This window comes from Cucurbitaria berberidis, assembly GCF_010015615.1.
Source record: "Cucurbitaria berberidis CBS 394.84 unplaced genomic scaffold K460scaffold_5, whole genome shotgun sequence".
NCBI classification, from domain to species: domain Eukaryota; kingdom Fungi; phylum Ascomycota; class Dothideomycetes; order Pleosporales; family Cucurbitariaceae; genus Cucurbitaria; species Cucurbitaria berberidis.
The window spans coordinates 1482284-1506926 of NW_024468939.1; the positions used below are offsets into that span (position 1 = coordinate 1482284).

General features: G+C 51.0%; 9 protein-coding genes across 9 annotated transcripts; 2 read left to right on the forward strand and 7 right to left on the reverse strand.

The window, feature by feature from the left end:
• Nucleotides 1–149: 149 nt before the first annotated feature.
• Nucleotides 150–1957, reverse strand: K460DRAFT_174915 (carbonic anhydrase). Its single transcript, XM_040926999.1, has 4 exons — nucleotides 1466–1957; nucleotides 1186–1413; nucleotides 545–1050; nucleotides 150–482 (listed from the first exon to the last, which is right to left on the reverse strand). The coding sequence occupies exons 1-4, from the start codon at nucleotides 1668–1670 to the stop codon at nucleotides 429–431; spliced, it is 993 nt and encodes a 330-aa protein (XP_040784429.1). The 5' UTR covers nucleotides 1671–1957; the 3' UTR covers nucleotides 150–428.
• A 1182-nt stretch (nucleotides 1958–3139) lies between these two features.
• Nucleotides 3140–6646, reverse strand: K460DRAFT_388693 (DUF221-domain-containing protein). Its single transcript, XM_040935710.1, has 3 exons — nucleotides 6315–6646; nucleotides 5705–6259; nucleotides 3140–5655 (listed from the first exon to the last, which is right to left on the reverse strand). Exons 1-3 carry the CDS (start codon nucleotides 6393–6395, stop codon nucleotides 3427–3429), a joined length of 2865 nt encoding a protein of 954 aa, XP_040784430.1. The 5' UTR covers nucleotides 6396–6646; the 3' UTR covers nucleotides 3140–3426.
• Nucleotides 6647–7457: 811 nt separating this feature from the next.
• K460DRAFT_419863 (uncharacterized protein) lies at nucleotides 7458–9825 on the forward strand (the record flags this gene model as incomplete). The annotated part of the gene is made up of 4 exons (XM_040938042.1): nucleotides 7458–7587; nucleotides 7649–8853; nucleotides 8913–9270; nucleotides 9320–9825. 4 exons carry the CDS (start codon nucleotides 7458–7460, stop codon nucleotides 9823–9825), a joined length of 2199 nt encoding a protein of 732 aa, XP_040784431.1.
• A 459-nt stretch (nucleotides 9826–10284) lies between these two features.
• Nucleotides 10285–11620, reverse strand: K460DRAFT_435119 (uncharacterized protein; the record flags this gene model as incomplete). Its single annotated transcript, XM_040938392.1, has 1 exon — nucleotides 10285–11620. The coding sequence occupies exon 1, from the start codon at nucleotides 11599–11601 to the stop codon at nucleotides 10285–10287; it is 1317 nt and encodes a 438-aa protein (XP_040784432.1). The 5' UTR covers nucleotides 11602–11620.
• Nucleotides 11621–11848: 228 nt separating this feature from the next.
• On the reverse strand, nucleotides 11849–12371 carry K460DRAFT_292260 (uncharacterized protein; the record flags this gene model as incomplete). Its single annotated transcript, XM_040929342.1, has 2 exons — nucleotides 11849–11960; nucleotides 12019–12371. The coding sequence occupies 2 exons, from the start codon at nucleotides 12369–12371 to the stop codon at nucleotides 11849–11851; spliced, it is 465 nt and encodes a 154-aa protein (XP_040784433.1).
• A 1933-nt stretch (nucleotides 12372–14304) lies between these two features.
• K460DRAFT_409313 (uncharacterized protein) lies at nucleotides 14305–17476 on the reverse strand (the record flags this gene model as incomplete). Its single annotated transcript, XM_040937238.1, has 3 exons — nucleotides 14305–16386; nucleotides 16439–17029; nucleotides 17075–17476. The coding sequence occupies 3 exons, from the start codon at nucleotides 17474–17476 to the stop codon at nucleotides 14305–14307; spliced, it is 3075 nt and encodes a 1024-aa protein (XP_040784434.1).
• Nucleotides 17477–19812: 2336 nt separating this feature from the next.
• On the forward strand, nucleotides 19813–20922 carry K460DRAFT_266946 (uncharacterized protein; the record flags this gene model as incomplete). Its single annotated transcript, XM_040927515.1, has 1 exon — nucleotides 19813–20922. A coding segment is annotated over one exon (1110 nt), but the record flags the coding sequence as incomplete, so codon positions are not given.
• A 135-nt stretch (nucleotides 20923–21057) lies between these two features.
• Nucleotides 21058–22254, reverse strand: K460DRAFT_435139 (uncharacterized protein; the record flags this gene model as incomplete). The annotated part of the gene is made up of 4 exons (XM_040938393.1): nucleotides 21058–21440; nucleotides 21529–21625; nucleotides 21678–21767; nucleotides 22219–22254. The coding sequence occupies 4 exons, from the start codon at nucleotides 22252–22254 to the stop codon at nucleotides 21220–21222; spliced, it is 444 nt and encodes a 147-aa protein (XP_040784436.1). The 3' UTR covers nucleotides 21058–21219.
• Nucleotides 22115–24475, reverse strand: K460DRAFT_369897 (DnaJ-domain-containing protein). Its single transcript, XM_040934047.1, has 6 exons — nucleotides 24295–24475; nucleotides 24199–24242; nucleotides 24044–24137; nucleotides 23937–23991; nucleotides 22750–23869; nucleotides 22115–22686 (listed from the first exon to the last, which is right to left on the reverse strand). The coding sequence occupies exons 1-6, from the start codon at nucleotides 24398–24400 to the stop codon at nucleotides 22546–22548; spliced, it is 1560 nt and encodes a 519-aa protein (XP_040784437.1). The 5' UTR covers nucleotides 24401–24475; the 3' UTR covers nucleotides 22115–22545.
• Nucleotides 24476–24643: the final 168 nt, after the last annotated feature.

Here is a 24643-nt window from a genome sequence, read left to right on the forward strand (position 1 = left end):
CGTAGCGAAAAGCGCGACTATTCCATCTGGGCTTTAGAGATGACATTGAGATATTCAAAACATCCTTCAATCTTAGCTGTCAAAGATGAGATGTGGCGCATCTGACACGTGCCATGAGCATGCACGCCAGGCTTCCTCCTGCCCGGTCATTTTCACTGCCACGCAGATACGTAACCACGGCAAAAATTGAAGATGGATCTATGGGGTAGGACCCTTCACACGTGAATAAATTAAGAGACAGCTATCCATTGGGTTATATGCATATGTATGGTGGACTGCATGCGCTAAAAGGTTGACCACTGTGTATATGTCTCTATTGCTTTCTCTCTCATGGTATCATTGTACAGAAGAACCTCGTTCTTGAATTCCAGCAGACGGCAAGGGCGTCTCCAACACTTCAAACATGCCACAGGACCGTTATGCTATGTTTAAGAGTACTTGGGAGTCCTCTTCTTGACGACGACGGCAGCGATCTGCGTAGGCTACACACACACGTTAGTATTCATCTCACTCACGAGGCTAACCAAGGGAAGGATCAACGTACCTTGCCATGTAGCTCAGTGACAGTGAAAGTGTGGCCCTTGCTCATAGGGGCAGCTTCAGCCTCGACCGTCGCGTTCGCAGTCTTATTGCTGGTAGCCGGCTGCTCGACAGCCGCAGGCTTGAAAGCAGTGGTGGTGCCCGCGCGGTTGGCAACTTCAAGCATGTTGGGGGAGCCCAGGGAGTTCTGGATGAAGCGAGCGTTGAACTTGACTACGCCCTTGATGCTGTTGAAATCTGCGACGCTGATGTCCAGAGGGTCCTTGACAATCATGAAGGTTACACCTTCGGCGCAGGGAGGCGTGGTGAGGGACCCAGTGTACTGTAGGACATCTGAAGAGGCCACCTTGGCGACCACGTCGCTGAAATCAATACCTCCGCGGATGGCGGTCTTGGTGCCGGGTGTAGAGATTGCTGACACAGAGGAAGAGAGCGATTTGATTATGGAGCTCGATTCGCCGGCAGAGACTTGAAACATCAGAGCGAGAACGGCAAGTTTGGTGTTGTCGGCTGTTGCACACATCATGTTAGCGACGAAGGACAATGCGTCATGCGTGTGAGCATGCTGAGGTCATGGCTAAATACAGGCTGTATGCCTTATGTTTGATGCAGGGGTGAGTGAAGTGGAATTGGGGATTGACGTACCGACGGCCTCATGCACCATATGCACTTCCAGAGGATGATACTCGCCGTTGACATGATGTTCGGATGGCGTATGCATGTGGAACTGAACCAGCCTGAAGTCGGTGCCACCGATGCTTGTGGTGCCATTCGTGACCACTTCGATGGTGGTGCCCAAATTCTCGAACTCGACTTCCTCTACCTCGGGGATGTTGAGAACAGGCTTCTGGGTGACAGTAGTGACAGAGTTGTCTATGGATGGTTAGCGAGTCCTTATATCGAGGGTGGTCGACCAGTGACTTACCAAGATTGATGGGTGATTGGTTTGAGCCCGCTTTGCATGCCTCGTTCTCAGCCTCGAGCGAAGCCCAATTGAGAGGACCATTCAGAGGACCATATCCAAAGGTGTTGATTTTGACTGACTCGCCCTCTGCGCGCTTGAACATGGAAAGGCCGTGCAGACAGGTTGCGGATGCCGTCGAGGCAAAGAGAAGGGTGTTGAAAAGCATGGTGACTGATAGAAAGGAATTACTCGGAAAGACAAGCTGGAGTGGGAAACGAGTAGTGCTTTTGTAGATGCGAAGTGAGTGAACTGTAGACGCAAGTACAAGGTTCAGTGCTGACGATCAACGTGCACGGAGGAAAGACGAAGACACCGTAGGATCAACCTAGCCTCGCTCCACTGAGTAATTAAAAGAATAAGTCCGAAGAAGGAGATTGAGAAAAGAACAAGTCCGTTAGTCAACGTCACCAAATTGGCAGTGCTGCGAGCAAATGAAGGTTGAGAGAGGATGACTGAAAGGAAACTGCAGATGTGGGATGATTTAGGCAATACAACGCCTCAAGATATAACATCAGCTCCTACAGCAGGCGTCGCCTCCTGCCTCCCCCAGAAATTCAACCATGCTTATTCTGGTCCATAGGGGCAGGCCAAGAGGAGCGAGCGGAGCCAAGTCATACATCAAGAGCCCCGAGAAACGCCGCAACTTGGTTGGGGTAGGTTAATATAGAAATGAGAGGAGCGGAACAGCAGATGCCAAGGTGTCAGCAGTGCTTAAGTGCCGCCCAGCGCATGCCGCTGTGTTTAGCAGGGGTCAAGACTTTGTGACAGTTGCTTGGGGCGTCCAGGGTGTCTTATTAGTCGCGTCTTGGAAGCGAGCAAGTGATATGACATGCAGTGGTGACAGATGGGGCATAAGGCGCAAGGTTGCCAATGCCACAGTCCCTCGCACTCTTTCTGAACGCACTGATGGTACCAGAACCGAGGAAGTCCTAATATCAGAGAGGTTGTAGTCAGTATCATTCATCTCAAAAACCTTCTTCGCCTTCCCATGCCACGACGACAGCAAAAGTGCTCCGCCTCCGCAAATGCAGCACCCCGTCTCAATGCTGAAGCTGAAGCCGAAACCTCCCCTCGGTCTCTTGGAAACAGCTTGGCAGAAAGTGCTCACGCTGGTCACTTCCAATGAGGGGACCTGTCAGCGAGGCTCTGCGATGCAGGATAGCCAGGCCTACGCATCCTTCCGATAGCAGAGCGAGTCGTTGACGGGGCTATACCGCGTCCGGATAAGGATCTTCAAACGTCTCTCGCTGGAGATTCGAGAACCTTGGACGTGCTCCTAGAAATCAGGCCACTTTTGAAACGCAGCATATTTTGGCGAAAAGACCCCGGGTCAACATCGGTGCTACGTCTTTCCTGCGTCTCTCGTAGCGCTTGCAGGCGGCGGTTCTCGTTTGGCAAGGCCGTTTCGACTGCGATGAAGCAGAAGCAGAGGAATCTTTCCCCCGGTGGCCAAGCTATCGCCGTTGTTGTGTTGTCTCAACTTGAGTGTCGGCTACCTGGATCCGAAGTGCAGCGCGCTAGGTTGAGAGTAAGCGTTGCGCGGCCGGCGCGGCGCGAGCTTGACAAAGCCCACACTAAACACATAGACAGCAAAGGATGTACAATGGCGCAGGTATCTTCGATGAGTCTGCCGTGGTTTAGGCATGTTGGAAGCAAGCGGCCGTTGGGCCAGGGCAAGATCATCGCGGTTTCCCCCGTAGTTTCAAAAACCGCACTCCACCTCCACATAAGCCGCCAAGAGCTCCCCATGGGCATACGAGTCGCCCAGCACCAACCATCCCTATTCAAAGACTAGTGTAACGGTGCAACTTGGAACTGGAGTTTGACATTGGTAGGCAACAACACAGAAGCCTGATTGAAGAGACAGCAAAGCTGCTCATGAAACGTTGGACTTTCTCCTACAGTACTAATTATATACCGGGTCACCCTCTATATCTAAATTGTTCATAACTCGTATCTTCGTCTCGGTTGTCCCCACTGACAAGCGGCTGTCTACTGCTTGTTGTTTGTAGACCCTCATTGCTAACAGCAGCACCCATAGGTTGGAAGCCGTCATCGGCGCGTGGAGTCCTCTGGTAGCCCTGAGGGTATGATGTTCCCTGCTCTGGCTCTTCCATGTCTCCTAACCGAGTCCTGCTCGATACACGTGATCCCGCTGAATCTCTGTGTCTGTATGGGCTGTTCATGTCTGTCAAGGTCGTGAAGGTCGAGGGTGTACCTGGGCGTGAGCTGAAATCGTCAGGTCTGCCATAGAGCTCGCCATCGCCACCAAATTGCTCGCGGAATTCAGCGCGCTTCTTGAAGTTTTCGAAATCAAGATCCGACTCTGCGACAAGTTCAATGTTCGGGATATCGCCTCCCTGGGTTTGCTTGCCAGGCTGATCATGGCTCATGTCTGTCAAGTACATATCGCCATAGCTCAGTGTAGCTGGCCTGGCACGATCGGTGGAGCGGCGGTGCGGTGCCTCGAAAATGTTCCGGTCCGTGTTCGAGCGGTGGCCGTAAATCTCCTTCAGAAGATGCTGAGATTTTGCGTGCACCATGGGAGTGAGCAGCTTCTTGAACAAAGCTGGATGTCCATATCTAACACCGACTCGGTTGCTCTTCCTCTCTTTCGGGTGGTCAACAGAATGCGAACCTTCGAGGTCGGAATACGGGATTGTGGAGTAATACAAGAGCTTATCATCGAATGCGCGCTTGCAGTACCACTTGAAGCCAAACAGCAGGAAGGGCAGTGGAGCCATGGCGTACAGCATGTTACCGTTCTGCACAGAGTTGATCGAACCTACGCCTTGGGCACCAACTACAAGCGCGATAACCGCGTTTGCAAACATGACCGAGAAGAGCATGCGGTTGACCAGCAGACGCCAGAATCTACCTCCCGATTCAGTCTTCGTGATGAACACGTATTGTAGAAGGTACTTCTTGAAGACGCAATCTATGGCGAGATAGAAAGCGGTAACTGGTAGAATGATGGGCTGCAGAGCACCCATGCACATGCCAACAGTGGCAACGAAGAGGTAGTTGTTATAATAATCCGCATATGGAAACGGTTGTGGTGCACTGAGCTCAATCAGTTCGCGCGGTGTAGGCGAGTAGAATGTGCGTTGGATCCAGGTCCAAAGGAATATCCATGCTTGCGATAGGTCAATTGCTGCACCAAGATTTCTCTGCATTTGCCAGGTAAGCCAGAAAGTGGAGACGTTGCATAGACCGGTCATAACCTTGGTGAAAAGGTGGCCGTCCTGGATCGCATGCCAAACTCCTTGGTCGTGAGCGGCAATGACTGCAGCCACAAAGCGCCAGGCAGATCCGAAGACTGAGAATACCAGCAGATTGTTGAAGACGAAAAAGGCGTAGAGGCGTGAAGTAACATGCCTCTCTCTGGACGTTCTTGATATATCACCCGAGTGCGTGAACAACCGGCGAAAAACTATCGGGACTCCCATATACATCAGGGTTTGGACTAGAGGTGCCAGAATACCCTGCGCGACGGCCCAGCCCGTCGGGTGAGCCTGAAGGTTTGTGTTGAATTTTGGCCAAACGAGGCCGAGATGAGAGAAGTCTGATAAGAATACCGAGGTCAACAAATTGGGTATGACGAAGGCAACGGTGAATAATACGATCCAAAGACCGTCCCAGAATGCTCGTATGCGCCTTGTCCTGCGCGTCATGGGAAGGTTCTGCCAAAGCAAGTCGTGTGGTTTCGGCGCAAGATGGACATTGCACCCAGGTCCTTTCTTCCTTGATGCATGTGCGACTGCATGAGCGTCCTCAATATGTGCATAGCTAACGAATCCATACGACATGGGATTGCGCATGTCGACGCTCTCTCGCACCTCTTTGATCGTCGTTTCTAGCTGTGCGACCCGGTCTGTGAGGTAGTCAATGGCGTCGACCTTGTGTTTCCCATCCTCCTTCGCCGCTTTGCAAGTTGGTCGCTTGGCTGGTAATTGGTTGGGATTGCGAAGGTATTCAGCCAAGTGCTTCTCAAGTTCTCGAACTGCTTCGTCGTGGGTTTTAATCAGCTTGGGGAGATCCTTGACATTGCGGCCAATCGCCGCCCGGGGCATGTCATGGGTTGGTTTCGCTTTCTCAACGAGCTCAACCAATCCAGCATCCGTCCGCGATGCATTTGGGATATGTGTAAGCTTCACAAACGTCAGCTGTTATTGAATCCGAAGTCAGTGACAGACTTACCAGCAATGTCCTCGAATGCAGACTGGCTTTGTACTCTTGAGTATTGAAGTACGTCCGCCTCAGCTTCAAGACAGCCCGATAATTCCACCACAGGAAGAAGCACACTGTGAACTGGAACAGATATGCAACGATAACGAAAGCCCAGAATTTGGTACCAAAGATGTACTGTGGCGTAAACTTCATCAGCGTCGGGACGCTGCTCCACTGCTTGTAAAAGGGTGATCCTCCAACCACGTTGGTCGGTATCAGAATGCCACAGCCAATAATGGTCAACACCAGGAAGATGTTCCTTAACATCCGCATGAATCGGAGGAACACAACCGCGTCGAGCCCGACTGTTTCCACGAGATCTGATTCCTTGACATCCTTGACTGCAGTCAGCCAACTGAATGGCTTCTTGCCCAACGGTATCGGTCGATGCTTTTCGTCTGCATGTTTCGCTCGCGGGGCATAGATTCGGGAATTTCGTGGTCGGAGGAAACAGAAGACGACGACGAGCAATCCGGATACAACGAATGAGTATATAACGGCTGCGTAGATGGAGTTCTGTTGAACCTGGGAGCATGTAAGCTTCTAGAGAAAAAAAGGTGGGTGAGGGCTTGGAGCATACCTGAGCCTGGAATGGATCGGCGATCAAATCGAGGAATCGATCTGTCGAACTTTCTCCGTTTTCCCGTTTCGTCAAATCCATATTAAATCACAATCCTATCAAGCGAATGGGATAGAAATGCGAGTATAACAGGTCGACGAGAAGTTGAAGTTGAGGGTTGAATTAGAATAAGAAAGGTTGAAAATTAAAAGTAATCGCGGCCAGTAACGCGCGTGCTATTCTCGATACCATTCCGCATTGCTCAACGGTTCTGCCGTCAATTGCCGCTAACGACGAACGACGTCATCCCAACAGCTTAGTGTGCAAGCGTGATTGGATACCTTGTTGAATTGTCCACGGCGATGGAGCTAGAGAATTTGACATCTAAATTTAGGAAGATAAAAGATGGGGATAGCATCCAGACTTTTGGCACCGCGGGCTTGGCAGGGCCAGGAAATTATGCTCCACGCAGCGTAACCAAGATGCTGGGACGAACCGCTGGCTTGGATGGAAACTTTGACATCTGCCAACCATGTCGCACTGCTGAGCAACTGTCCCAAGGCTCATCGGCTATGGCGTCATCTTATCGGTCCTTATCTTAGCGGCATCTCCAGCCCTGGAGACAGTTCAACGACATGATACAACTTTGAAAAGAGAGTCTTGCTGTATAGTGTGTGCAGAGCAGAAAGCCGCAATTTCTCCTCCACGCACAACTTTGGTGATCTTCCCGCCAGGTCTTGCTTGAAGTGAGACGGCACAGAGCAACGATTGAGACGAGAGAATGAGGAAAACAGATCTGCGATAGTCGCTATGGAAGTTGCTGCCAGAGTATGCTACAGGCACTTATGTGCTTTGCACGTTCACTAAAAGACGCTCTAGCGTTGAAGTCGCGGCGCCTTTTTCTTTCACTTCATCATCACTACGCGGTGTCGCGCTCGCGACTACGCGGCGCGTATAGACTCTAGTAAGAGCTACTATGACATCTCACGCGACGCGTTGTGGTCTCACGTCGTGCTGGATGCTTCTATTCCTCTACTTCGACACTCACTACCTCTACCTCACACTCGCTCATTGTAAACCGTTCATCCGTTCAGTCACGACACTGTTGTCCCCGCCTAATACTTCCTTGTTGCATCAATTTACAGTACTAACAAGAATGTCACGATGAGTGACCATGCATGGCAAAAGACTGAAGCGAGCGGCGTCATGCTGTTCATGCCGCTGGCTGGAGCTGAGGGACACACCACGCAGCAGCAGCTTTCCAGATTGAGCGTCTGTGAAGATGAGACTCAAGGTAAGTTCAGTGGATATTTGATACTCGCAGCAGAGATGCAACATGGCTGACTGATTTGTAGACACCCCCAATACGGAGTGTGTGCGCGATGAACCACTTCCAAGCTTACCTCCATTACAAGGACAGTTATACAGTCAGTTCAACATAGAGTCAGAGGACGAGCATCTTTCGGATAGGTCAGAGTCTTCAGCCACTCTATCTATTCACTCCAGCGATTTGGTGTTCTCACCCGATTCCTCGACACTATCAACGCCTTCTTCGTCGATGAATCCTTTCTTTGAACAATTAAAGATGTTCGCAAATTCTTCTTCTGGAGACGAAACTCCAAATCTATCAACATCTAAGTCTTCCCTCGAAACGGATACCGACGATTATGATTCTGACCGAACCGATTTCCTGTTGACGCAGAAGTCACCCTGTCCCCGCAGAGTGCAACTGCCTCATCAACATCGAACAGCAACGAGAGGTCATTTCAGGAGCTCCAAGCAGGCCAAAGTCAAGAATTCTGTCGTCAGACGTTTAGACTTTGGCAGGGTCAGTAATAACAAGATTTTTAAAGCGACAAAACAACATACTCAGTCATCAAGCAAAAGCGCATCCAAGACATCGCTAGAGAAGCTACGAGAAATTGAGGGGAAGCCACGACACCCTTGGTGCCCTGATGACAAAAGGTTACTACTCATAATCCACAGATGGTTCTGGGCGACCGATTATGCTGAAGTCACGGCCCTCTTCAACCACATCACTGGGTTGGATCTAGATAAGAGGAAACTCGATGCCGAGTTCCGCGATATCAAGTCATACGGTAGTCGAGGAAGCCATGAGTGGGGCCAAGTGTTCGACGAAGTCTCATTCGAGGATCCAAGTGGCACATATACAGAGATTCGTGGCAAAGTTGATGCAGCTGCCAAAGCCCTTCAAATCGACTTTCAAAGACGTGAAGAGGAAGAAGATTTTAACCCCGGCTCGGCAGCCAAAACTTCTACGAAGTCCAGAAAGCGGTACAAGCAACGCGTCAGACTAGTCGCCCAGCAAAAGAAGGCTGAAGCTACCATCGGATCATCAGCAGAGAAGATTTCAGTTCGAGTGCCAAAACTGGGCGGCGTTCCACTGGTTATGCAGGACTGCTCTGGAGACATCGATATTTTGAGCGATGTCGAAGACGAACCCATTATATACTGCGAGCCGGTTTTCAAGAAACCTACCGCAGCTTTTGAGCCCCATATACCTCCAGTACCTACGAAATTACCTCATCTTGCGTTCAGGGTCAGTATCTTACACATGCATTTACATAGACTTTACTGACTTCGTACCTTCACATTTAGGTTTGGGATAGTTCGAGTCGCACAAAGTTCACCAATGAAGGGAGCTTCATCGCTGAAAGCTTCATGGATGCACCTAGTCCACTACCAGCTCCTATACCCCCGAATGATGTATATGGATTGTGGAAGTATTTCGCAGCACGCCATCTCAGTAAAAAAGGGGCGTTACCTCTATTTGTGTCAACGGCGGTCTCGCTCTTACAGGTCCTCCGATATGCAACCGACATGAAGCGTCCTATGTGCGCCATTATCGACCTACGTGCGCCATGCCTCCAGGAGTTTGAATACCAGATGCTGCATGCATATGACGTATTCCCTTGGCTCCAAACACGAGGCTTGACGAGATGGGCCAGGTACAAAGGTGTGTAGGTCTACTACGCCATTATCTATACGCACTAACTTCAAAGTAGGAAACGGAGAGTACTTCGTATGGGCAAAGGTCCCGAAGAATGCCATCTTGCACGTTTTCGAGTTACAAGAGCTATGGGAGCTGGCGGCATCTAGCCCTACGTACACAACCTTACTCTGCCCAGATGCGTTTAATCTAAAGCTCAAGACGGCTGCGCTGGCCTCCGCTATTAGGCGCAAGCGACAATGCTTTCTCGACATAAGCATCGCTGGAGCTATGGCCCGCATCGGTGTCCTTTTCGGAATGAACAAGCTTAATGTCACTGATCAGCATGTTTCTGAGTTTGTTGCTCAATTACTCTGCGCACTCCAAATTGAACGACATTCAGCGAGCGACATTCACAGTCTAAGTTCAATTGCTGCGTCTTTTGCATTTGCTCTCCGACATAAGAAGCATAGCCACCAAAAGATCATGTCTGCATTCTTGGACGGAGTAGTTCAGGGTACAGAGGCCACTGCACGGTTCCGTCCAAAGAGTGTGAAGAGGCGTCGAAGCCGTATCGTTTGATGGTATGTGGCACCCTATCCTACCCAATATGTCCATATTACGATGCAACGACACTACGAACTTCTTCTGTTGTTTAGAGGGAGATGAGCTGTTTAATTCGATCGCGGTTGTATGATGAGGGAAGTATACGATATGAAGATGGAGGACTAATGGTGTCGTTCATCAACCTTCACGATGGCAAAGATCTGTCAACACAGCGGTAGGCGAAAATGACGGCTCTGTCCATTCTATCTGTAGTATGAATCTGAAAGAGAATGCTCTTATCAGTGCTCAATACAAGCCGAATTCAGCGCTAGATATAATATGAGATATGGAAATTGTCGTAGATTGTTGAGTACTAAGGCTTATCAAGCGACTTGCCAACTCCACAGTAGTGCATACCTGCTACCCAACCAATGATCCTATTTCCGTCGCAGAATAAACCGACAGTCTGCTATTCTACACAGTAACTCCTTCATCCTAACAAGTCCCCTCTCTGGTCTCTCCTTCTTCATCTAAATATGCCTCGTCGTCTCCGATCACCGCCGAATCAGAGGCCTCCCTCCCAACTAGATTCACATCCTGCCTTCCTCCAGTACGCAGCTCCGCATCAGCAAGCCGACTCGCGCCCGCGCGTGTCCTCTCCTCTTCAGTATTTCCGTCCCTCAGACCCCACCACCCGCCCTCCGCTTCCCGTAGGTCCGCCTCGAGATCCTCTAACTGCACATGTTGCGCTGGTGTCAACGCTTCCCCTCGACGCGGTGCAGCACTTCTCATTACCACGCGGCGTCGAATCGCTAAGAGCGGAACGTGGTCCGAATCACTACTATAAGTGTTAACGAGAGTGTCGCCACTGAGTGTAGGGTTTAGCCTGCGGAGGGAGACAGAGCTAGACGATATACTGGAAGGGGATGGAGACGATGGTGACGGGCTTGCGTTGAGATTGCGGTCGGCATCTCCTTCGACGAGGGTTGTTTGGCTTTCGCTATGGGGATTGCCGTTGACCATTTCGCCGTTTATTCTGGCACTCACACTGGGATCTTCGCCGTTGATCTCCTGCCTCGCACCGTTCACTTCACCCTCTTCAGAGCCCCCACTTGAAGCATTTTCAAACTGCTCAACACCTGACTCGATCTGGATTGAAATGTGATATCGGATCTGGTCTAGTGATGAGGGTAATGGTGTGTTTGAGGCATCAGCTGACCGACTTGCTCTATAGTGTTCTCCTTCATCTCCAGAGGAATGAGTCCGTCCTGGAGAGGTGATGACCTCAGGGTGTTGTAGGCGAGTCGTGGCATGTACTGTAGGACGTAGTCTTCCAGCCATTCGCCCTGGTACGACGCCATTAGTATGAGCTTGCTCTGCACTAACTTGTCTATGTATTCTGGGAGTTCTGCTGGTGTTTGGACTTTCTGACACCCGGTTACGTTGACCTTCCTGTCTCTCCATAAGCCTTCTCGTTGCGTGCAACCCGTTGGCCAAGGACTGAATGCGCCGTCTGTCATTCTCAACGAGAGCTGCAAGATGATCGACAGTACTAGTGGTGAGAATTGCTTCTGCTTCTAGGCGTCGGAGTCGACGGCCAGTTTGTAGGGTTCTTTGAGTTCGGTGGAAGGTCAGGAGTGAGAAGAGAAATGCTAAGGTTGCGAGACATGGGAAGATTGTTACTATGAGGAAGATTGTGCTTTGGTTCATGTCTGGTAGTGTAGTATATCGTTGAGAACTGCGATCTTGGGCTTTGGAGAGTTTGTATGCCAGACTTGCGTGCTGCGAATTTATCCTTCGGTGGAGCGTCATGTCATAGACTGTGAAGTAGCTTGCATACGTTGAAGTAGAAAAACCTCCGACTCGTCAATAACTGTCACATTGGCATCGCATGGTGAAGAAAAGTAGTGCCGTGTAACATCGTATAGATGTAATGGTAATATAATTATTTTAAATCGGCCATGTTTGTAATGTCGCTGAAGGAGTGAATATGTACAATGCTAAGTAACCGCCTGACTATCTACACAAAGAAGCGTCGAACACCTAGTAAGGGACGAATCTATTTGATGACAATAGTGACAGCGCCGACCTGGGAGCAGACGAAGTCGTTGGGTCCGTTGCCGCCAGCATGGCAGTAGGTGGGGACGCTACCGGTTCCAGTCTTGCCGAAGCTAATATGATTGTTAGACATTGTTTGATTCCATTGTGGAAAAGGTTCTTGGTACTTACAATGGCGCAGTCTGGTGGTTGATAGCGAGGCCGGGCTCAGATCCACCGTTGGGGTCCTTGATGACAACGAAGCGGTAGTCGGTGCCCTCGCCGCAGTCGACGTTGTCTGAGGGAAGGGTGGGGATGGGGCCGCTCTGGCAAGTGAGGTCGGTGGCGTTGTCGCCCGAGAGCTTGAAGTAGACGGACTGGATGCCGTCGTTCTTGCGAAGGCTGTACTCAGCGATGTTGATGTTCTCGTATTGGTTGGTGTCAGCCGGGCCGCAGTGGGCTGGGTTGGGGCAATCGGTGGTTTGAGGAGCGGGAGCTGCAACGGCGGCAGCGAAGAGAGCGGAGGCAACGGTGATGAACTGCATATTGATGGTTTGTTGGTGGTGTCTGAAAGACTTGGTTGGTAGTTGTTGAATGGGTGGTGGATGTAGTAGTGAAGGTGATTGAAGTGTGGCTGGATGATGATTGTATGGGAGGTGGTTCAAGGCATACTTATACCATCTCGAAGACATATAAAATCTCCTATGACGACGTCACCTCGGTCATAGCCTCGCCTAATTATCCGTTAGCCTAGGACTTACCCCATGTTCAGTCCCCTATTGGATTGCATCCGAGGAGCTTCCTTATTCGGTGATACCCAGATTAAATTCCCCGGGACAGGCCATGTTGTCAAGACCCTGGGCTCCACTGGCTACTAACATGTAAAGTAGAATGGATCGGCAGACTAACCACATACAACTATGTATTCTTCGTATTCAAGCATGCAGCCTTGCATGCTTTGGTGAAGTCTAATGCAGTAGGCGAATACTTGGAGTGTGAAGCCAATATTGCCATGCAGGCTGGATCATAGAAGGCGCGCAAATGTGGTGTCGCTCGAATACAAGGCCATGGACAAGTTGCCTCGGTCAATCTCCAGTCTTCATGCGTTGCTAAATATAGGGATCGCGCGCAGTCCACACCACATCGGTCGCAGGGATCCACGGAGCCGCACGCCACTTCCGCGCCAACTGCAAGCGATGTAGTAACCTGATGGCGAGTGATAATCTTCGCCGTTGTAGGAGGACTGGCGCGCGCGCTGGACGAATTCGATAGTATGGTGTTGTGTTGAGTGGAGGGCCAGCAAGGGCTTCTGGTAGCAGTGTCCCGTTACATCCGACCAGGAATAGCAGCAGCGACCCAAGCGACTGTCTACACACGAGAGATCTTCTCGTGGCCTCCATTCATCGAATCAAGCGGGTGAAGCTTTCTCCAAGCATTCCAGGTCAGTGCTGGAAATGCTGAAAGTGCTGGAAGGGCTGGAAGATTGTGCGGGCCTTCGTCGGGTGCTCGGCGTGATGTCACAGGTCCAATGTTGATGGACCCTGCGCCTCGTATTAGCACCGCTGAAACGTTGGACCTTGCAGATCCTCACTTGCTGTCGCCCATGCCAGGACATCCAAGTTTCTTTGACACAAACAGAACATTGCCCCAATTCGCCCTTCGTATTCAACTTTGCATTGACAATGCCATTATTGAATGCCTTGTACCGAGACACCCCAGCGTTGCCTCACCGCCCAACGACGACGACAACAACAAAATGTCTCGAGACAATCATACCTTGCGCCGTTGATGTCCACACTGCACTTATGAACACAGAAACTATCAAAATCAGCGTCTCTACTCACCACTAATAACACTTCTAGAACAGTAGCTCATTTCTTCTCTCAAGCATGGGCCGCAGCCCTACCACCAGCCTATGCGACGACTCGGCGTCTTTACAGCTCTTCGGCCCTACAACCACCGGCTTGTTCCCGGAGCCATTCGATGACAACTACTCCTCTCAAGACTCATCCACTTCCTCAGCCTGTCTTGCGCTAGACCCACTTCATATACCCGATAGATCCGGTGTTGAGACGTCCTTTGTACACCGCATGGTGTCGTCGCACGAGGAGGCGTGTGAGATTAGATTGCAGCCAGGCGACGTGATAATTGATACTAAGGGCAAAGAGTGGATATGTCGAAGCTGCTTTTGTGGAGACATGGACTGCAGTGGGAAGGCGGTTCGGCCCTTGGAAGGGAAGGAGGACATGGACGCATGGGATAGAGGAAGGAGTGTATTATGCAAGCGGGTATGATGGGGAGATATGTGGATATTTGAGTTATTAATATTATCAATATGGCGCGCTTTTGTTCGTGTCGTCCTGTTGACGCAGATGAGGGTATATAACATGGTGCATAAAAAATAGCATGACAGGTCTGAGACATGGAAAAAGCCGCTGAGTGTGCTCACAGGGTGGGTGGGGTCGTGCTTTTAGTTCACTATCGCCGCCAAAGCGACGAGAGCCTCCTCTCCTTCTTTCTACCTTGCTCTTCCTCCTTGCCAATTTTGCTCGACATGAAAGATGGCACTCTGAAGTTGTGTGATGTTTTTGTAATCGATGGTGGGCAAGAATCCGAGCCAGTTCGATCTTCTTGTCGCGTGAGTGCTGCTTTGTATTGCTCCCACGCTTCACTTGGCGCCGTGGTGAGCACGTCTGTATCGTGGACTTCCTTGGTAGAAGGAGTAGCGGTGAAAGTGGGAGGTGAGTCTATGGTGATTGCCCTTGGGGGAAGATAGGGCCTTTCCTCGTCCATGGACTGCGTATTGAGGAAGAAAGACGTGGTCCGCGTGAGTGGAGACGGCGGTGCAGACAGTGCCATGCCGATCATCGAATTACCACTGTCCGTTGCGGGAGAAACATGCGTGAGTTTCGAAGTTTGGTTGTTGAACCCAAAGTGGAAGCCGTTGTGCCGTGATGGATGCCGTAGCAGGGGATGTATATGGCTTTGCGGTATAGACGCCCTAGTCATGGACCTGGTCCGAGGACTCCCAATCGAAGTACTGCTGGCGGAGACAAGACCACCGAGAAGGCCACTGTGCTCTGCAGGGCTGGCCTTGGAGTATACAGAGTGTTCCCCGTCTACGCTTGACTTGGAAGATGCTGCACTACCTCCTTCACTCCATACTGAACTAGATGCCGAGCTGCTAGTGCTATCGGAGCGACTTGGAGCTTCGGCCGCGCCACGGTTGATTGCAATGCCAGTCGTCAGGTCGAGCTGGGCCGAATCGAGGAGCGGGGTTCGGGGGCGAGGGATACTGCTTCCTTCGGTGGATGATGGGTTCCGACTGTGAGAGGCAGACGATGTCACTGATCTTAGCCAGGACGTCTCAGGGCCCGCTCCATCAGGCAAGACAGAGTATACCGAAGAGCCACGGCGAGAGCTATCTAGCGATTGAGAAGTGTGTGTCGTCTCGTTCAAACCGTTACCGTAACCCTGAACGAGTATAGCACAATGTTGTGTGGGTTTGAGGGTCAGACTGTTTCGTCTAGAGCTTCGTGCAGAGAGTGAAAGCGGTACAAAAGAGCGGATGGTGCTTGCCCGATTTGGTGGAGCTATTTTGAGTGGCGCAGGCACCTCGATAGAACCGCGTCGGCTTGAAGGCTTCGACGAAAAGTAATCCTCTCTGTGGCAATCCGGTTGTATTGTGCAAGGACTGCATTGAGACTCGGAAAGGTAGTCCTTAAGCACTTGAGGAGAGGAGATCGAGACCTCGGGCGTGGGAGTCGGAGTCGCCACTTTGCCCACGAGACAGCATAGTGGATAGTCTGCGGTCTCAGTATCCCGAACCTCTTTCGGAGCTCGAAGTGCCGAGACGAGGTACTGGAGCGTCCCGTAGATTAAGAGCCACCTGACTTTGCGGGCATCTACTGCCGCAAGTTTCTCCTCGCGTTGGTTTGCATTCGTAGTAACCCTCTCAAATCGCATATACGCTTGAATGATCTTCGAGGTGGTGGCATCCTGCTTAAGACTATTAGTTGCGACAGCCAAAGCGGCGCCCATAGTGTGAAGCTCATGCGTCTTGTTGTGTTGAGATGCCAGAGTCAGTTGTCTCAAGGCTTTTTGGGAATCTGACTTCCTGGAAGGTGGTGTGTAGGTTGGCAATAGCGGCAAAGGATGTGGTTGCGCTGTGAAGTTATGTCGTTTGTCGAAGTTGACCACGTTCTGTAGGACGCATATTCCACCGCTTGCCGGCTTCTGTAGAGAAATGTCTGTTGTTGAGTCGGTATCTACAAGGTAGTCGTATAGATTCTTGAAGTCGTAGTACATGGACTTGTAAAGAGCCTTGGGGAACGAAGTGCCTCGTGGCGGTGGCCAGTAACCAAACTTTTCGGTGTAGAAGCTGTGTAGAAATCTCCGAAATCGGTCTAGATGGCTTCGAGCTCCAGGTGTCAGTCCAAGGTACGCTGGCGAGAGATCTTCTTCAAGGAACTGGGTGAGCGCTGTAGTCACTCGACTGAGATGGACGTCAACTTCAAGATGAGCTCGCGTGATCAGTGCCTTTGTCAGTCTGGAAAGTAACTGAACGCCGAATTAGTACTTACATCAACATAGATGAGGGTGGATTACTTACCAAATACTCTGGGCTAAGCGCTAGACTCTCACTCATGCCCACACAATGAGCAAACGCATCGATCCAAACTTCTCTCAGCTTGTAATGTTCAGCGTAATACACACTTGCAAGTGCATAGTCTGTGCACTCGAGGAGATCCCGATAACCTTGATTTTCAGCGTATTCCAGGAAGTCCTGATGATTGTTGGAGTCAGGTCGGAAGAGGCGTAGTCTTTCTTGGAGATCCACGAATGCCTGGCCCATATGTTCGCCTACCAAAGGCTTGCCTAGTAGAAACGCAAAGAAATTGCGAGTCGTGATATGCCAATTGAATGAGTCTTCCCGAGAGGTCGCCTCTGGAGCAGGAATGAAGAGTTGCACTGTGCTTGATCCGCGATTTGAATTACTGAGTGAGCTGGGCATCCGCTTCAGTGGCTGAGGGCTTAATCCTGCGGTCGATGTCATCTGCGCATCGCATTGGTTGAAAATAGCATTACACTTCTTCTGTCGCAAGACCCTAAAAGGAATGCAGAACGATGGGCCCCGACGAGACGCCCCTCTTCCGTGCAAGTGAATGTAGCAGTCACCGTCTTCGTACCAGAGCTCAGGATCCTTATTCATTAGCAGAGCTTCAGGTACGTACAAATTGTCACATACCCTGCGTAAACCATCCCAAGTGCTGACAGTCCGTGTCAAACCACCCCACCTCTGGATAGTGCCAGGATGCATCGAGTTTCGTGATGCTGCAGAGCAGCTGGCGGATCTTCGAATCGCTTTGGCCGGACACGATTCTTGCGTTGAGATGTTGCTTTCTGGAATAAGGCCGTTCTTCACGAGATCTAACGGCCGACCATCGTCTACAATCAAACTATGGCGTACAGTCGTCAATATTGGACGTTTTTCTGATAGCGCTGCGGCCGTAACCTTGCCCAAAGTCGTCTTGCTATTGCTCGTGTAATCAGTTCGTGAGATGGATGGACTGCGGCTGGAGCTCGAAGATCGAACACTCGCTCTCGCTCTAAGGCTGGACGTGCGAGACGGTTGCTTTTCCGAAGCCATGATTAGATATAAATATCTGTGTATCACGAAATGAGGTGCTCCACGAGCAGGGTGGGGCCTTGTGGCATCGAGTTACCTAGCTCCCGTGGTCAAGTCGAGGAGAAATCGTCTCCGGCTGCAGGCGGGACAATGGCCCAGCTTTGTACGCCCACCCAGAGCCATGGCGCCATTCAGCTGTCATGGTAGTTGGCGTCTTCTTGTTGGTGAGGCTGATCTAGAGGACCCTTTCGAGTGTCTGGAGGGCTGATCATGCCCAAAGGAGCGATGGCCCAACAGTGGCTTGCGCACACCCGCTCCATGGCGCTGGGCTAGCAATCCAGCTGTCAAGGATCTAGATCGTGCAATTGAAGCAACCTAGACTCAAGATGCGTTCCAGACCTTCAAGAGCATAGTAATAGTAATAGTTTATTTAGTAAACATCTTGGTATCTTCAATAGTCTCAACTTTGATAGAAATCTCAAGTTGCAAATAATTCACTTCGGTGCTTTGTGATGGAGAAATTACCGACGTATGCGGGCGGAGGAAAACAAGCATGAGTGTGGCACGGCATCTGGGGTATCCGGAACATGTCCAGTCGATGACGGCCAAGCTGGAGGTGCGCTTGGAGGCTGCATGGGTCCTCTACTCGATCATTGTCATTGTTGCAGCAACCTGTTCTTCAACAATCACATGAGGTGGGCCAATAAGACTGACTCGGGGCGGGGAAGCCGCGATCTGCCCTCGTCCGGACCCCCATCGGCTCACAGCTGGTTTGCATCATACATCACCAAGTCCACCATACAGAAGTACGACCCCAACAGTGTATCGCTATCAGTGTCTATCATATCAATGTCGTTCATTGCTGTTGTCAGTGTCGTGCATGCGCTGGCAAATTGTGCCTCAAGGCCGGGTAGCCAGTAATCAGACCTCCCTCTTCGACCTCAACAACTGCAACCCTTTGCGCAAGCCGGGAAATCTGTGGTCAACATGAAACGAAGGACTACAGCTACATCGAATCAAGTGCGCATCGTCTACACTTTCATCGTCCCCACCTGTGCTACCTTCTGTTGCAGAGTCTTGGTGGGAGTTTTCGATTGCTGCAAGTACGCGTCTCCACGTTCCACCAACCAATCCGAAAGCACAGTATGGGGCAGCAACACCTAGATTTTCTGAGACATAGTACTGCCATTTAATGCAGTACAAGGTACCATTACCCTTATATCTCCCTCTCATCTAGATCAGCCATGTGCTCGTTCGTTAGCGGGAGCCACGGTGCAGTCATGCTGTAACTAGAGAACACACTTACTTCTAAATCGCAGCAACTAGAATATTTCGAAACACGCAATCACCACCGACATATGCAGCCGCAATAAATCTCCGAACGCAGATTACAGTACATGAAAAAAGTAAATCTATGACAATGTGATGAAAGGAAAACCATAGCGGCGCAGGTCATTACACCGTCCCCGCGCCACTCGCGAAGATGTCGAATGAGTACGCGTCCCTCCACACAACAGGAATTCATTCGAAGGCGCTGCCTACCGCAGCTTACAGGGTTGTCACGTAGGGCTTGAGGCGTCTTTGGGAGCACTGATATTGGAGTCTGGGGGTCACAGCGCTTGATGGCACCTCTACACTCTTCATGCACAAATAAGACTACAGTACCGAACGTTTCAGTAGGTCATATCTGTGTGCCTCAGGTTTTTCTTATCAACTTCTTCTCTCCCGTGATCATTCAGTGTCTATCCACACTCACACATTCACTACTGATGTCCAAGATCTCCCTCAAGCTGCCCATCTTCTATCGTCACTTGATTCTAAGGGTTTTACAATGACTCCATACTCAGTACGATCGTCAAGGGTTTCTTTGGCCTCCAATCTTCAGGTGAAAGTTGGTGGAGCGGGTGCCTATGGGTGCCTTCCTCTTGCTTCACTTCCAGAACGGGAAAGAGCACTACCACCAATCATAGGCCGGCATCAAATATTCTGCATCTCGAAATCTACTTCACCCACCCTTTTAGCCCCACCATGTTATGACTCCCTCGAGCTCTCATTTACCTCGCCTTCTATATTCTACTTCTCGGCCTCGACTCAACTAGACTACGGATAGAGTAGGGAAACCTTGCTGGTACACTCAACAACCAAAGGTGCAGACAGCAAGCAACAAAGATCAAGGCGCAGGGTTTACGTTTCGGCCTATACCCTCGGTGCGCGCTGAGATCAACGTCGTCATGACGCTTTCAGCCCCGAATAACACGATGGCCCTCACGGAAGCAACCAAGACCGTCATCAAACCTTCAGGAACTGAGATAGAGGTTACCTCGCACTCCCAACTATCTGACAAGGTGAGCGCTGATCAGGGCGCTTCCTTGCGACAAACTAACAAGCTGTTTGAGGTACAACGTGTCTGCCATGTCGCGGACGAGATGCTCAGTCGCATGTACGAGGTCAAGAACCACATGGCCGAGTTTGAGGCGTACATCCAGACCCAGAAGGACGAGAACAAGCCACTCTACCAATGGGCCAAGTACACTGGATACCGCGCTATCAGCCGTGCGATCTCCGGGCTTGACGAAGCCGCGACTTTGTTTGAGCCGGTCCACCTGCCCAAAGAAGATGTCAAAGTGTACCTCAGAAAGGCGACGCAGTTCTCTCTCTCCGTCAGCAAGGTAGCCGTGTTCGCCATGGGCGTGATGGGCGCAAAGTTTGACACCTGCATCGACGAGATCGAGGAGTCCGATTTGAGCGTCGAAGGCCAGGTCAATGCGATGAAGCTTGTCACCGCTGAGCTGAAGAAGCTGGTCAAGCACTGCACCAGAGCTACAGGTCGCGTCTACGCTACTTTGGATCTGCTCCGAGAGTCGCTTACTGTTGAAGGAACCGACCGGGAGCTTGATATCCCCAGCATCCAGAAGCTCATATCAGAGAGCGAAGCCCAGAGGCGCGCCTCACGTAAGAGCTGGATTTGGACTGCGGCCGGTATTCTTCTTAGTGCTGCAACGAGTGCTGCTATTGGAATCACTGCAGCGCATCTCGGCCCAGCTGGCTTCGATTTGGCACTCAACTCAAATGGACGTGGCAACGGACTATACGCCCAAGTCGTAGACCTCGTCCAGCGTACCCAAGCTGTCACGAATCTCACCGGCGAGATCTACTCGGTCAAGCTGCAGGACATCGACGACCGATACCAGGAGCTTGCTTCCCTCTCCGAGGCCCACGGGCTTCGCATCGACAACATCGTTGACGCTCTCGGTCCTTCGAACACAGAAGGACTCTACTACTCTACTACGCCGAAGCCGGACTATCCAGTCCCCGACGCCGTATATCATCACATCCGTAAGATCTCTGACAACACGGGACAACATATGCAGCGACTGTATCATGATATGGAGCAAATGCGCAAGAATATCAACCGCATGGATCTCCGTCTCATCAAGCGTCTCGAGAAGGTGGACCGCATGGGCTAGAAGCTTTTCAAGCTGCGGTGACGAACATGTATACTGGAACTTCGATACGGGCTTACGGGGAATATATTCATCTCAGCCGGTGGATCTAGTTATGGGATACGAGCATGCGAGCTGAATTAGCAAGGGACAGAGTTGGATGTCTTGCCATCTAATCGCGATATGTGGTTTGCAGAGCACATGGAGGCATTCACAATCTCCCATCTTCTCTAGCGTAGGCGAGTTGGACTATAAGTCAACAGGCTAGCAGACACGTAGAGCATTCGCGGCATTCAGCCTCTCACATAGCGAACGATACCTTCATTTACAATCCTCACAAACAGTCCCATCCGGATTCTTCTTGACCTCTGTTCCCTTCCCCTGCACCTTCTGCTCTCCATCCTCTCCATGCTTAGCACTATCCTTCTCTTTCCCCGCTTCTTCTTCTCCGCCTTCTTTCTTCTTCCCATGCTTATCCGAATGCCCCAAGTCACGCGTCGGATCAATATGATCTCTTACCCGCTGCTTCAACACCTTGGTCTCTGCATCACGTTAGTGAACAACCCCGCGTACAGTCTCACCCACCGTTATCTACACCCTCTTCATCATCATCATCATCTTCCTACGTACCTGGAAACCCACCCTCAGCCTTCCTATCCCAGAGCAAAACCTTCTTCGCATCAACATCCCGTCCCTCTTCCGTCGAGCTACTTGACGGGAGATATGTCTTTGCAGCGTTAGTCGCCTCACAGAACGCTAACTGAATTGAATAAACCCACCAACTCGACAGTAAACAGTCCGCCCGTAGCGGGTATCAGTGCAATTTCACCAATCTGCGTTCCGAACGTTGAGAGCAGCTCTTGGCCGAACTAAGCATTTTGTAAGTCGCTTTCTTGCTTTGGTGCGAGTATCGGAGTGTTTACGTATGCGGCGCGCAACATCCATCGGCATTGTGTGCAGTAGGTTATTGCAACTCTCGGGAGAGACACCGGGGCCGTAGATTGTATTGAAGTCATGGTCGTCGTTGGTTGTGCTGTGTTGCGAGTTTGTCATTGGAAGTGAGGATCGATCTACTATTTCGCTTATCGATAGTTGCGTCATTGAAGGTTGTTCGTCCGCGTTGCTACAGGGTGGTTGTACGCCTCGGGACTATTGGCATAATTGCGTACGACTTAGACATATGCAGTCGAGGAATGCGTTTATAGTGTAAGTAAAACGCTTCACGTAGAAGTTTCATTTTTGGCTTAGACTATGCGGAGCTACACTTCGACGAGCGAAACATCAACTAAAGCCCCGCTGTCGATCGGCACACTGACTCACCAGGTATGATGTGCACTTGAATCTTCCATCTGTCATCGTAGGAGGAGTTGATTATGCACGCTAACTTCGCCAGCATGGCATCTCTTCTGCCACTCGTGTCCGCAAGCCCGCCGTCTATGTACCAAAAGTCCGCGCTATGCTAGTCCAAAGCCTCACAGAAAGCACTCTGCACCCACTTCTTCGACCCTCTCCTCGGTCTACATACTAGACGTTAGCTTCTACTGCCACCTCGCCCCGACTCGGATTTGCTGGAATGGGAATCTATGGATATCAGGAAAAAGAAATGAAAAGAAAGCAGGAAAAGGGGAGGGTAGAGAGGGTTTAGTCTCATGCCTTCTCCTTCTCCTTCTTCTTTTCCTTCTTATCGTGATGATGCTTCTCGTGCTTGTTCTCCTTCTTCGCTGCGGCCTCAGCCATGAGCTGTTCGAAGGCCATGAAGTCGCCTTCTTCCTCGGGATCGCGCTCCGCCTGTCATATATTAGTTGCGGTTTCCTAGAAAAGCAAGACATGTGTGAGGATGAGTGAACATACCTTCTGGAACATCTCTCCAACAATAATCAGCGCCTGTGCCCTCTCCACGCGCTTCTCTAGCTTAACCTTCTTATCATTCAACGCCGCATCACACACGTCTCTCAGCACACTTTGAATCTCAAATTTGCTGCCTCTCCACGCGGCCGCTAGGATTTTGCCCGTGACCTTCTTCTCGTACTCGGCCTTCTTCTCATCTGTCCACGCTTCGCCACCTTGCTCTTCCAGCTTGGCCATTTCTTCCATGGTCAGCTGCGCATCAATTGCCGCGGACATTGTAGACCATGTATCCTTGACGAGTGTTCCCTTGTCTTTGATACGAGAGAAGAAGCCGGAGATGCCGAGGAATTTTTGGGATTTGAGGAAGGAGGATGCTTTCATAATGTATGTTGTGCCGATGGCGTGGAGGATTTCAAGACCAAAGGACTCCATCTTGAGGTTCTCGATTTCGAGGTGGATCTTCTCTTTGAAGGCAGCAGTGACGTCGGAAGCTTTATCTGTTTCTGTCCATACAGATATGCGGTCAATGAGTTTCTTGGAGAGGTTTGCGACGCGCTCGTCGCGGATCTTCTTCCGTTCCATTTCATATGCTGCGAGTTCTTCTCGCTGCTCCTTGGTAAGACCGGCCTTCTTCTTTTGCTTCTCCCGCAGCTCCTTCTCTGCATCAGTCATGCCTTGTGCCTCCATACGTGCCTCTTCTTCCGACCTATCCATGATAGCAGGTCGGATCGGTATACCGCGGGTCTTCGGCGTGCTGCTTCCAGACGGGGGCGATGCCGCGTCAGGCGCAGTGGACTTCTCGGCGGGGGTCTCGACATAAGAGGGTGGCGGTGCACCATACGCAGGAGGTACGTCTGCCTCATGTACTTTTGCGCGCTCGGCTTCGGCTTCAGCCTCTTTGGCTTTGGCGGCAGCACTCGGGGTCGCTGTCTCGGGGGCAGCGGTCGGAGGGGCAGCTGTAGGAGGGGAAGCCCCGGCAATCCCAGTCGTTTTGTCTGCTGCAGCAGCGCTCGATGCTTCGGCTTGCTCTGCCTGAACCTGGGCAGCTTGTTCTTCCTCCATTTCGCGCATGGAGATCTCCATGGTTTTGGTCAAGTCTTTCATTAAAGAGATCTCGCCAATCCTGGTAATGTCAGCTTCCAGTATCCTGCTTTCTACCATAGTGAAGGATGCCGTAAGGGATGTCATACCAATCTACGAAAGCCTCTCCACCAAAGATCATGGTGAAGAACTCGGAAGGATCCTCTGCGGCCTTGTCAGCACCCTGTGAGTATATGGAGCACCAAAGAGTCCCTACCAAATCCACTGCTCGGCATAGCGCCTTCTTTGCCATACTTGTCGTATGCTGCTCGCAGCTGGTCGTCGCTGAGTATCTGGTATGCCTCGCCAATCTGGTATAGTGTGAGCCCCGCACTTGAGTTTGAATACAAGACTCGGGGGTGGTTAGCCTACTTGCTGGAACTTCGCATGCGCCGTCTCATCGCCGGGGTTCTTGTCTATCCAAGTATCAGCCTAGGAACCTGAAATGTGAGGGGTGGTGCCGTGTACCCGGGTGCAGTTTGATAGCGAGCTTGCGGTATGCCTTTTTAATTTCGAGCTCGCTGGCTGTGGGCGGTACGCCGAGAGCGTCATAGTATGCTGTTTCGACAACCATAATTGCGGATAATAGGAATGTGAGGGGTGTAGAGGGAAGAGAAAGAAGATGTGCAATGTTGGGCGCGCGTTCGGTAGGCTGCAGATGCCCGCCGAAATTTGCACCGCCGCATCCTATAAGCCACAAGCGACGTCACCAACGCTAGTGCGTCTGATGTGCTCGCCATGAGGGTTCACGACTGCCAGGACCGCGTCAGCTTCATTCAATACAGTCATTCACTAGAACGCCGTTCGGCTTTATTAG

Coding starts and splice junctions, on each gene's coding strand:
- K460DRAFT_388693 (XM_040935710.1), bottom strand. CDS start 6,395: ATGGATTTGACGAAACGGGAAAACGGAGAAAGTTCGACAGATCGATTC. Junction 6,260..6,314: donor CCGATCCATTCCAGGCTCAG/GTATGCTCCAAG, acceptor ACATGCTCCCAG/GTTCAACAGAACTCCATCTA. Junction 5,656..5,704: donor TGCATTCGAGGACATTGCTG/GTAAGTCTGTCA, acceptor ACGTTTGTGAAG/CTTACACATATCCCAAATGC.
- K460DRAFT_174915 (XM_040926999.1), bottom strand. CDS start 1,670: ATGCTTTTCAACACCCTTCTCTTTGCCTCGACGGCATCCGCAACCTGT. Junction 1,414..1,465: donor CCAATCACCCATCAATCTTG/GTAAGTCACTGG, acceptor AACCATCCATAG/ACAACTCTGTCACTACTGTC. Junction 483..544: donor TCACTGAGCTACATGGCAAG/GTACGTTGATCC, acceptor GTGTGTGTGTAG/CCTACGCAGATCGCTGCCGT.
- K460DRAFT_369897 (XM_040934047.1), bottom strand. CDS start 24,400: ATGGTTGTCGAAACAGCATACTATGACGCTCTCGGCGTACCGCCCACA. Junction 24,243..24,294: donor CGCTATCAAACTGCACCCGG/GTACACGGCACC, acceptor ATACTTGGATAG/ACAAGAACCCCGGCGATGAG. Junction 24,138..24,198: donor CGCATGCGAAGTTCCAGCAA/GTAGGCTAACCA, acceptor ACACTATACCAG/ATTGGCGAGGCATACCAGAT.